Genomic DNA, 13,206 nt, shown 5'->3' on the forward strand with positions numbered 1-13,206 from the left:
CAACTTCAGCTTATTTTCGAGCGGATATCACCTCTCTTACATTGAACAGATTAATTATATAAATGAAATAGTAAATACAAAATAAAATGGATATTATTTTATTAGTAAATAATACATAGGTTGCATGGAAACGGATACGCGGAAACGAACCGTTTCGAAACGTGGAAACGATTTTTGATTTTTTTGCTTTGGAAACGTTTTAGAAACGTCTATAAATAAATATATATATATACATACACATATATATATATATATATGTATATATAACTGATTAATATTTGCATTTATTTTTATATGTTTAGTATATCTTAGAATACAAATAAACAAATATTCATTCTATTTAATCATACGAAAATAAAATAAGTTATCATTAAACATCAAAATCATATAAAAATCATAACAACAAGTCATAACCAATTGAAAATTTCTAGCGTTTTCAGAACAGAAACACGAGTTTCCAAAATAGAAACGCAAGTTTCCACTAAGTTTCCAAACTGAGATTTTTAAGAAACGAGTTTCCAATGCATTTCCACGGGTTTCCGAAACATGAAACGGACCTTCAACCGAGTTTTCATGCAACATAGAATAATACATACATTGGCATGCATTAATCATGTTTTTATTTATTATTGAAAACAGCATGGAATCTAAATATTCTTGTTGTGGTCAACCAAGCTGAAGTTCCCCAAGTTCGCAAGGGCCCTACGACCAGGTCAGGCTCACGGGTCTTAAGAGATGGTTTCACCAAGGCTGTCCAAGAGATGATAGATCAAGGTCTCAAACAGTTGCTGATCCAAGAGATGTCCGGATTAAAGATTGAAAATCCGACCAAGCCGATAGAGGTCTAAGATCAGTCCGGTCCGACTCAATTCTCTTCCATCGTCCATAACCGAACCGGCCTAATCATCTCTACGTTTGATCTCCTGGTATAAGACTTATCCGCCTAGTCCAGATAAGGTAAGAAGGTAAAAGTTCATTTATGATTTCTAACCGGTTTATTGTTTTTGATTTGTGGCTGGTTATATTTTAATTTTGGTCTAATAAACTTATGGGCAAATTGTCAGCCTTTATTTATTTATTTGAGTCTAATAATTCAAGGCCTTTGTTTAGCCTTTGCTTAGAGTCCAAGAGAGAGTCAGCCTCTTTATGTTTAGGCCTTATTGCTTTAGAGTCCAAGAAGAGTCCATGTTGTTTTTGTTTCAAGTCCCCTAGAAGGGCATAACTGCGGGTATTTAATCCCCACCATAAGCAGCTTTGTATTTTTTTTAGTTCATGAAATATATGAGTTAGTTTGCCCCTAGAGGAAAGAAAACCCTAAGCCTTCTAGTTGTGAGAAACGGCCAGGAGCAATCTCGGATCTTATCAAGCTCTCTTCCATCCAGCTTGTGGCGATTCTTCATTTCCCTTTCATCCACCGATCTTGCTTGAGAGAGACACACGTCCAGCAACAAGGATCCATCCGCCATCTCTATCAATTCTTCTCTTTTATTCATCTTCTTTTCATCGAGTTTTGCATCTAAAAATCTCATAAAAATCATATCTGTTTCTGTCCAGTATTTTTCATTCAGTTTATATTCTCTGTTTCCATTTTAAACTCAAGAAAAACTCATAAAAATCTCTCTTTGTTTCAGGTACACGTCGCCGGCCAATCTCCATCTAACCGGCCGCCTCTTCAGATCCGCCTCTAGCCCTGTCCAGACCCCTGCCCACAACATTTTGGTATCAGAGCCTAAGGCTCCTGAAACACTCGGTTGAATCTTCTCTTTTTGTTATCTTGTTATCGTTTTTGTGTTCATCATTTGTTGCATTAGAAAATTTCAAAAAAAAAAGTATTGCATTGTTCTTGCTGTTCTTGGCGTGTTCATCACTGTTCTTGTTGCATTCTTGTAGATCATTTTCGTGCATCACTTCAGTTAGTCAACCTGTTTCTGTGATTGATCGATTTTACTTTCCTTATTTGGAGTTTGATTGATTAATTTGCATTAATTTGGATTGGAATTGCATAAATCATTTAGGATTGATTAGTTGCATTCATTTCTGATTAGGATCTCATTTATTCTGATTAGCTTGCATTCATTTTCGGATTTCAATCATCAATCAATTTTTAAAAAAATTCAACTTTCCTTTTCAAATTTATTTCGAACTTAATTTTTTTTAAAAAACTCAACTTTCCTTTTTAAGTTTAATTCGAAATTAATTTTCTAAAAAAAAAAATCAATTATCATTTGCAATTAGTTTGATTGTTTCTTTTTTCTTCTATTCTTTTAAGTCTTTCTTTCTTTTCTTACTTCATTCCAATTCCTTTTGCACTTGATCTTTTTCTTTCTTGTCTACAGAAAAGACATGGGAGATATCAATGCTAATGGTGTCCAAAATCAGGCTGATGTTAATGCCCAACTACAAGCCTTACAAGCCGGACAAGCTCAGCTCACGAAAACTATGAATGCTATGTTCGCCCAACTGAACCGACTGGGACAAGGAAACCGTCCCAATGCCCGACCGGCTGCAAGGAGATTCGGCCCTTACCTAGAACGTCCGCAATCCCAATCAGAAGGTGATGACTCCGACTATGAGCCTCCTGATCGAGGAGATGAAGGCCGAGCCGCACGAGGTGGGAGGCGAGAGTATCGGATCCAAGGAGATGGGAGTCCTATCCGGAGGAGAAATGGGAGTCCGAACCGGAGAAGAGACGGAAGCCCAAACCAAAGACGAGGTCGAGACCGGGACGAGGAGGACGACCGTCGAGTAGGCAAGGATCTTAAGTTGATTCCGCCCACGTTCGCGGGTAAGGTTGATCCAGACGCCTACATCACTTGGGAAAAGCGCATGGAGTATATCTTCGACTACTATAACTACTCTGAAGCAAAGAATATAGCTCTGGCCGCGGCCCAACTAACTGATAATGCCTTGTCTTGGAGGGACCGAGATGTTGCTAAGACTGGTCCAACATAGCGAGCACAAAATTGGACCGAGATGCAAACCAAACTCCGAGGCAGGTACATTCCTTCTTATTATCAACGAGATCTACTGAAACGTTTTCGCAAGTTGTCTCAGGGAACTAAATCAGTGGAGGAGTACTTTGAGGAGTTCGAGTCTCTCTGGAATAAACTGGACGTTGATGAGCCTGAAGCGTCCCTCATGGCCCAGTTCCTAGAAGGGTTGCACGATCGGATCGCTTGCAAGGTAGAACGGCAGCCGTACGAGGACTTCAACGATTTGCTACACTTTGCCGTTCAAGCCGAGGCCCATATCAAATGCAAGAGCGCGACCACCAGCCATAGTAAATCCGCGTGGTCTCAATCAGCTTCCAAAGGCACTGATAAGAAAAAGTCCATTGAAGTGGAAAGCCGGTTCAAGAAGAGCCAGACTGAACAGTCCAAAACTGGACAAACCGAACAGGTTAAGACTCAAGTTCAAAATCAACGTGTCGTGATATTACTTGTTATAAATGTCAGGGGAAAGGAAATTATGCTCGAGATTGCTCAAACAAACGAGTAATGGTCCTCAAAGCTGATGGAGGGTATGAATCACAAGATGAGGCCGAGTTGGTACTTGATGCATCTGATGAAGAGGTGGTTGATTACGCTGAGGCCAGTGAACTACTGGTAACCAGACGTTCCCTCAGTGTCCTTTTTGATCCCGAGACCATCCAAAGAGAAAACATCTTTCATACAAGATGTAGCGTGGAACAAAAGGTATGTAGTCTAATCATAGATGGTGGTTCTTGTACTAACGTGGCCAGCAAGTACCTTGTTGATAAGCTAGGTATGACCAAAACTCCCCATCTGCGACCATACCGACTCAAGTGGCTCAATGATAAGACTGAGCTCAAGATATTCGAACAAGTTGTTGTGCCCTTCAGAATTGGTAAGTATCATGATCAGGTCAAGTGCGATGTTGTCCCCATGCAAGCCGGCCACATCCTCCTAGGATGGCCATGGCAGTTTGACAAGGAGACTATCCATCACGGCCGGACCAACATCTACAGCTTCACACACAACAACAAGAAGCATAACCCGGCACCCCTCAGCCCCCAAGAGGTTCATGACATGCAGAAAGCAATGGACCAAGCCGGCAAGGTAAGTAAGGCTAACATATACCTTACTTCTGGCCAAGTGCTTAAATCTTTACACAATGAGACACAGGTGCTACTAATGATCTTTAAGGAAGGTTGTTTTGCAGGGTTTGAGGTCCAAGAGTTACCATCTGGAATACAAGAACTCATGGAACGTTATAAGGATGTCTTCCCAGATGACGTACCAGCCGGGCTACCCCCTATCCGTGGCATAGAACACCAGGTCGATCTCGTGCCAGGGGCGCCTCTACCAAACCGAGCCGCTTACCATGTTAATCCTGAAGAAGCCAAGGAGTTGGAAAGGCAGGTCCAAGAGCTCATGGACAAAGGCTACATTCGGGAAAGCCTCAGCCCATGTGCGGTGCCAGTTTTATTAGTTCCCAAGAAGGACGGTACATGGCGCATGTGTGTGGACTGCCGAGCTATCAACAACATAACCATCAAATATCGGTACCAATACCTAGATTAGATGATATGTTGGATGAACTAAGTGGATCTACTGTGTTTTCTAAGATTGATCTCAGGAGTGGATACCACCAAGTTTGCATGAAGGAAGGTGACGAGTGGAAAACCACCTTCAAGACAAAACAAGGTTTGTATGAGTGGCTAGTAATGCCATTTGGCCTCACCAACGACCCTAGCACCTTCATGAGGCTCATGAACCAGGTTTTAAGACCCTACATCAGTAAGTTTGTGGTCGTGTATTTTGATGATATATTGATTTACAGTCAGTGCTTATCCGACCATGTTGATCATTTAGAACAGGTGCTGAAAGCTTTGAGGCAAGAAGGACTTTATGCTAACCTAAAGAAATGTGTGTTTTGCACTGATCAAGTTGTATTTCTAGGTTTTGTTGTGAGTTCGCAGGGACTTAAGGTTGATGAAGAAAAGATCAAAGCGATACAAAAATGGTCAACACCAACCACGATCGGACATGTCCGCAGCTTCCACGGTCTGGCCAGTTTCTATCGACGATTTGTCAAGGACTTCAGCACCATTGCTGCTCCCATGACATCCGTGATCAAGAAGAACGTATCCTTTATCTGGGGTCTGGCCCAAGAAGAATCTTTTAACAAGCTTAAGTTTAGTTTGACTCATGCACTGGTCCTTACTCTTCCTAACTTCGATAAGACCTTTGAGATTGAATGTGATGCATCAGGTACCGGAATAGGAGCTGTCCTAACCCAGGGAGGCCGGCCAATAGCCTTCTTTAGTGAGAAATTGAGTGGAGTTGCCCTCAATTATCCCACCTATGATAAAGAGCTCTATGCTCTACTGAGATCTCTTGAAACTTGGCAACATTATCTTTTGTCTAAGGAGTTTGTCATTCAAACAGATCATGAGACCCTTAAACATTTGAGAGGTCAAACTACACTCAAAAGGAGACATGCCAGGTGGTTGGAGTTCGTAGAGACATTTACCTATGTGATCAAATACAAGAAGGGAAAGGACAATGTCGTGGCCGATGCCCTATCCAGGCGCCACACTCTCATCACCACCATGGAGGCTAACATTATGGGTTTTGAACATATTAAGAATGCTTATGCTACTACCCTGATTTTTCAGAACTCTATTGCAGTACCACCAAGGGCGCTATAGGACCATTCTACCAACATGATGGGTTCCTGTTCAAGGAGAAAAGGCTTTTCATGAGGGAATTACTGACCAGAGAGGCACACGGTGGAGGCATGATGGTGCACTTTGGTCGGACCAAAACTCTAGACGTCCTCACCGACCACTTCTATTGGCCGAGAATGAGACGATATGTTGAGAATCTATGCGCCAAATGCACTGTCTGCCTAAAAACTAAGCCAAGATCTCCCCTTCATGGTTTACATATGCCTTTACCTATACCTAACGCACCTTGGATGGATATATCTATGGACTTTGTGTTGGGCTTGCCCAAGATAGAACACAAAGACTCCATTTTTGTTGTGGTTGACAGGTTTTCCAGGATAGCACACTTTATACCACGTGACAAGACTAACGATGCTAGCAAGACCGCCGATCTGTTCTTCAAAGAAGTGGTGCGTCTACATGGAGTACACAGAACCATTGTGTCCGACCGCGACACAAAGTTCCTCAGCCATTTTTGGCGGATGCTGTGGAAGAAACTTGGTACCAAGCTTATATTTTCTACCACGTGCCACCCACAGACTGATGGTCAAACCGAGGTAGTAAACCGTACACTCTCTCAGCTGTTAAGAGCTACGGTGGGTAAGAATTTAAGGAATTGGTTGAGTTGCTTTCCTTTCATTGAATTTGCTTATAATCATGCAAAGCACTCCATTACTAACCAATCCCCTTTTGAGGTTGTTTATGGCTTTAACCCAGAGATTCCGTTGGACTTCAAGCCATTACCACCAGACATGCAAGTTAGTCAAATTGGTGCATCCCGTGCTGAGTTTGTTAAGACGATGCACCAGCAGGTCAAGTAGACGCTCGAGACAAAGGCCGAGAGGAACCGGGCCAAGCTTAACAAAGGACGTAAGGAAGTCCTTTTCAAACCAGGCGATTGGGTTTGGTTACATATGCGACCAGAGAGGTTCCCTGACGAGAGGAAGTCCAAGTTAGCACCTAGAGGAGATGGGCCATTCCTGATCCTAGAGAAGATCAATGACAACACCTACAAGCTCGAGCTACCAGGTGAGTTTAAGGTTTACCCAACGTTCAATATGTCTGATTTGGCTCCTTATATTGCAAATGACGAAGAAGTTCTGAGGACAGAACCTTCTCAAGAGGGAGGTGATGTTGTGGTCAACCAAGCTGAGGTTCCCCAAGTCCGCAAGGGCCCTACGACCAGATCAGGCTCACGGGTCTTAAGAGATGGTTTCACCAAGATTGTACAAGAGATGATAGATCAAGGTCTCAAACAGTTGCTGATCCAAGAGATGTCCGGATTAAAGATTGAAGATCCGACCAAGCCGATAGAGGTCCAAGATCAGTCCGGTTCGACTCAATTCTCTTCCATCGTCCATAACCGAACCGGCCTAATCATCTCTACGTTTGATCTCCTGGTATAAGACTTATCCGCCTAGTCCAGATAAGGCAAGCATGTAAGAATTCATTTATGATTTCTAACCGGTTTATTGTTTTTGATTTGTGGCTGGTTTTATTTTAATTTTGGTTTAATAAACTCATGGGCAAATTGTCAGCCTTTCTTTATTTATTTGAGTCTACTAATTCAAGGCCTTTGTTTAGCCTTTGCTTAGAGTCCAAGAGAGAGTCGGCCCCTTTATGTTTAGGCCTTATTGCTTTAGAGTCTAAGAAGAGTCCATGTTGTTTTTGCTTCAAGTCCCCTTGAAGGGCATAGCTGCGGGTATTTAATCCCCACCATAAGCAGCTTTGTATTTTTTTTAGTTCATGAAATATATGAGTCAGTTTGCCCCTAGAGCAAAGAAAACCCTAAGCCTTCTAGTTGTGAGAAACGGTCAGGAGCAATCTCGGATCTTATCAAGCTCTCTTCCATCCAGCTTGTGGCGATTCTTCATTCCCCTTTCATCCACCGATCTTTCTTGAGAGAGACACACGTCCAGCAACCCTGATTCCATCTCTACTTCATCTTTCATTCACTGTTCTTGTTGAGAGAGACACACGTCCAGCAACAAGGATCCATCCGCCATCTCTATCAATCCTTCTCTTTTATTCCGCTTCTTTTCATCTAGTTTTGCATCTAAAAATCCCATAAAAATCATATATGTTTCTGTCCAGTATTTTTCATTCAGTTTATATTCTCTGTTTCCATTTTAAACTCATAAAAATCTCTCTTTGTTTCAGGTACAAGTCGCCGGCCAATCTCCATCTAACCGGCCGCCTCTTCAGATCCGCCTCTAGCCTTGTCCAGACCCCTGCCCACAACAATTCTGCTTGGACGGAGTGTAAGAGATGTTTCCTAACAATTGAATCTGACTTTGTTAATTTGGAGAAACAAGGAAGCAAGATTCCAAAAAGCTAAATAAAATTGACTGTTGTACATAAAAGGCAAGGGTTATAGTTTTATTATAGTATTATTATTGTCTTATGTATATATGTGAAAATTGGAGAAGACGACGAGTGATAAAGAGGATAGATATATATTTAGTATGGGTGTGTGAAATGAACGTAGAAAGAGAGATGAAACTATAATTCTTGATTGATCATCTTTTCTATAACACAAGACCACTATTTATACAGAAAATGAGTCGGTCAAACTCAGATATTTCTGAGAAGAAATACATATAATAATATGTCGAGTCGGTCAAATTTACCGAGAGGATAATCATCTCATTTGATATTATTTTTTAACACACTCCCTCGATTATCCGACTTGTATTACGTATTGCCTCGTTAAAAACCTGATCACAGAAAAATCCATTGGGACAAAAACCATGACAAGAAAAAAAAATACACTGCTATTATCTCCTCATAAAAATAGTAGACATAGATTTCTCATCATAGGTCACGCAAATGCTGCATTCTGATACCATAGACGTATTTTCGGAATGTTGTAGTCGGAAAAGCTTTTGTGAACAAGTAAGCCAGATTGTCGCATGACCGTACACATTCAATGTCCACTTCTTGGTTATGTGTTTTGTTCTGTTGCTCTTGATATATCATTCTTTGAGTTGAGCAACACAAACCAAATTATCTTTAAATATTTTCGTCTGTTTTTTCTGTTTGACTATTCTGTTTGATTATTGTAGGTGGTGACTCATTGACCGAAGCCACACACATTCTCGACATACTTCGTGAAGCGCAATAGTTTCTGCATGATTCGAAGATGTCGTAACCAGAGTTTGTTTCTGGGACCGCCAAGAGATCGCGGTTCCACCAATTGTAAAACCATATCCGGTTTACGTCCGACTTTATAAATAACATGTATCTGCAAAACCATACCAAACTCGGAGTTTCTATGATAAACCAATTCTGAATCAATACGTACCTCGGAGAGAACTGACATGTTCTCGACGCCATTCTAATTTCCATAAATAGGAAATGAGATGTATCTTGCAAAGACATTAGTGTCAAAAAATATATTTAATCAAATATAACTCGCAAGATATATAAGCTCATATATGCTTTATTACCATTAACATCTCCAAAGTACTTATTAACATCTCCAAAGTACTTATTTATGTAAGATCTTACCAGGATCTTTTAAACATCTCTTTCAACATCGAGAGATCTATTTACCATTGGAGTACTCAAAAGAGTCGCTTTATTCATACAAAAGCGTTTCAATAACCTTTTCGTATGATTTGATAGATGCACAATTATTCTTTCTCGGAGATGCTCTATCTGGAGCCCAAGACAAAACTTTGTTTTTCCGAGATCTTTCATTTCGAACTCCTCTTTCATATGATTTCAAGCATCATCAGCCTCCTTTTTTTTAGTTCCAATTATGCTCAGGTCATCTACATATACATCAATGATCACAAAGCCAGATGACGATTTCTTTATAATCCGTATAATGATCGCTGTAACTGACCGATCAAATCTCCCTGGATTTTTTTCTTTGAATGCCCCTGGCATTTTCAATCCCTCAGGAAGTTTCATACATATATCGTTATCCAACGATCCATACAAGTATGCAGTCAAAACGTCCATGAGATGCATTTCAAGATTTTTAAACGCCATTAAGCACATCAAAAATCTAAATGTAATTGCATCTATTACCGGGGAATAAGTTTCCTCAAAAACAATTCCCGGTCTCTGAGAAAAACCTTGGGCAATTAATCAGGCTTTATATCGTGTTACTTTTCTCACGACTACCCACTTATACCCAACAAGATTTATATTCTCACGCGTTATGACTATAGGTCCAAAGACATTCCTTTTATTTAGGGAGAATAATTCAATTCGAATGGCCTTCTGCCACTCCTCCCAATCATGTCTTTTAACATTCCAAAATGGACCTTGGATCGGGATCATCATTTTCATGATCGATATCTTTGGACACAGAAAAAGAGAACATTCCATCAACATCTTTTATCTATTACTTTTCATCAAGGGCATAGTTGATGGAAATCTCATAGTTTTATGTTCCCTTCGCGTCATCTGGATCGCTATCTTTATTTGGTTCTTCTTGAACCTTTTCATATATGCCTTCTTTCAGACATTTTTCAGTATTAGGTTCTTCTGGAACCCTTCCATTTATGTCTTCTTTCAGACATCTTTCAATATCAGGTTCTTCCTAAACCTTTTGCTTTGCTCAACATTTTTTTTTCTTTCGGAGATTTTTAACTTTAGAACCCGCTGGTCTCCCCCTCTTTAACTGAACCCTAGGTTCATTCATTTTGCTACCATCAGTTTGTTTTTTAGGAACATCAACTCTTGATGGAACATTTTCAGCAGGTATATCATGTCGTATCTGTGAACACATTTGGTAACTGGTTTGCCAAATTATGCAAATGCACAATTTCCTGAATTTCATGTTCTCTTTAATTCATAGGGGGGTCAAGGTGTAACAACGATTGTGTACACCATGTAATATCTTTAGGAATTTCTCTAATTCCTCCCTCTAACACTGGAAATTCATTCTCATTAAAATGACAATCGGCGAACCGTGCCATAAACATATCACTAGTTACTGGTTCAAGATACCTTATATACGACTTGTTCTAACTCTTCCAGAGTTTTATACATTCCCGAGAGCATCTTTAACTCTCCAGGGATTACTAAAATATCAAGATACAACTCAAGTCGTTTTTGTGTCCTGCCAGACATATCAATATACTGCATCTATTTTAAATTTTCACCAATGACCTCGGAACAAGCCGTTTTTCATACCTCAAGGTCATCTTTCATTTTATTCTCTGGAGAAATATATACCTTGGACTTTTGGTCCAAAAATATCTCATTTTTCTAACGAGCTTTACATCGAATTGATGGCCAATCAATTCACTCTACCCTCATACATAGAGGTAGATTCATAATCCTTATTTATATAGCGATTTTTTTCATTTTCTTGTCGACAATCTATTTTCTCTTTGGTTTCCATCTTTTTATCCGTACTGATATGGTTAATCGAGATCTTTTTATCATCATCAATGATTTACCCAGGTACCTGACTATTATATTAACCATATCAACGGCCTCATCATGAGATTCATCCTCTATTCATATATTTGCTCCTTTTCAAGGATTCTTTGGAACCAAAGTGGTCTATCACGTCTCTAGCGTGACATAGACTCATATATCATCCGCTTATGACACATTTTATTATTGGAGCATTTTCAGCAGGAATATGAGATTTCATTATTTCATCAAAATGTCTGGCATGCATTTTGTAAATGGATTTACATATCTCATTCCATCAGCTTATCATATGTTTCTAACAAACTTGCGAGCATATTTCTAATTATCCATATACTTTATCCTTTTGGATTGTATATGTCTTTATTACATGCACAACTGCATTTTTACACCCGATCATGGGGATCATCTTACTTGAATTTACTTTATCAAGTTCTTTTTCGAGTGCGAACATAATTTTTTCAATGTTCCACTTACTACGATTCTTTAATTCTCCCCCTCGAGATGATGACACTCCATGTCTAAAATCTAATCTCACTCTAGAACCAATAACATATTCACTTTTCCCATTTGGGATGAATTATGTTTCAAATCCTTTAGAGTGAGATCTTAATTTGGGGTCTGCTTAAAGAAATCACATATAGTGAACTTGTTTGATGATTCATCACCCATGATGGTTTCCTTTATTTTCTTGACATGCTATATGTGAAAAACTTCTAATTTTTCAACATTTCACAATAATGTTGATAACATTATTGGAGATGGTCATATATCAGTAAACTTTAGGTTTACCACTTATTTATAATTTTGTCATCTTCTTCTTATGCATGTCTTTTCATCATAAGCTCTTCTAGAGCCAATAATATGTTTATATTACTAAATACTATACTTATTTATTTTGAGAAAAAATAGATATTTGTTACCATGTACGATGACCAAATATCTGCCAAGTATGTCTATCTCCATCCGGAATCTCAAAATTTCTTCAGAAAAATAATTTTCATATCGCATCGATATTTTATTTTTATTTTCTGGACCAACCAGAAAATCTGAATCATCAAGATGAGTATTCAAGCCATGAAAAGATGGTCTGGGCTCATAAGAGATGAGTGTACGATAACTATGTACCCAATTTTCTTTCTGGTCGTATCTATAACAAACATTTTCTGTTTGCCTTTTATCATCCGACCACTTTCATTTTTCGTGGAAGTTCTAATTATTTCACATGGACGGAATCTTCTTCCTCGTCCTCTTCTACGACCACGATAGCGGTTTCTACCGCATCCATACCTTCGTCATTTTCTAGTAGGACGTACATGATGGTTTAGTATCATGAGTTTTTTTCTTTTAAAATTTTATGGAGGATTTACATCAACTCCAACAAATTGGCGAATCCTTTCTTTGAAAGATTTAATTACTCAAAGACCTTCTTGATCTTTCTCATGATACTCATGATACACCTCATCTTATAAACCATCACTGAAGTAGTGTAAATTATCATGGCTTTACCCTTTTCTCATCAGATATAGTTTATATATCGATGATTTCTAAAAGCTCATTTTCATTCAGATGCATCTCTGCACCCACTGCCCAGATCTTATATTTCTCGTAATATTCTCCGATTAACTTAATACCTAAGAACTTACTAAAATTTTTACATTTTTTCTCCTATAGGTATACCTATACAAAAATATGTCGAATCTTTTCAGAAGCATGATCTAAAATTAAAAAAAAAAATCTTTAGTATCTAAACAAAATCGAACCATACCGTTCGGAAGTGATTCATAAAGAAAACTTTCATTAATTTATTTTTTTCTTTAATTTTATTCGGGGTAAAAAATTGGGCATTTATTTTGAGCTCTATCAAATTCGATATGATATTCATAGAATAATAATATATATAAACGGGAATTTAAATGCATAATTTAAATTCAGAAATTAAAGGCTTAAAATAAAGACAAAAATTAAATTACATAAATAAAATCGGGAGGCTTACCCTATCACATGATCCGAGGAATCATAGACTACCATATTAATCATTATTTTTCAAAGTCCGAGGAGACATGGTCTACTATTTTGATTTTTACTTATTTCAAGGTCCGAGGAGACTTAGTCTA

General features: G+C 38.8%; 1 protein-coding gene across 1 annotated transcript; it reads left to right on the forward strand.

Annotated features, from left to right (window-relative positions):
- The first annotated feature begins 1,029 nt into the window (after nucleotides 1-1,029).
- Nucleotides 1,030-7,464, forward strand: LOC125591712. The gene is made up of 2 exons (XM_048766409.1): nucleotides 1,030-6,721; nucleotides 6,803-7,464. The coding sequence occupies exon 1, from the start codon at nucleotides 3,498-3,500 to the stop codon at nucleotides 4,542-4,544; it is 1,047 nt and encodes a 348-aa protein (XP_048622366.1). The 5' UTR covers nucleotides 1,030-3,497; the 3' UTR covers nucleotides 4,545-6,721; nucleotides 6,803-7,464.
- The last annotated feature ends 5,742 nt before the right edge of the window (nucleotides 7,465-13,206 follow it).

This window comes from Brassica napus, chromosome C8 (genome assembly GCF_020379485.1).
Source record: "Brassica napus cultivar Da-Ae chromosome C8, Da-Ae, whole genome shotgun sequence".
Taxonomy (NCBI): Eukaryota; Viridiplantae; Streptophyta; class Magnoliopsida; order Brassicales; family Brassicaceae; genus Brassica; species Brassica napus.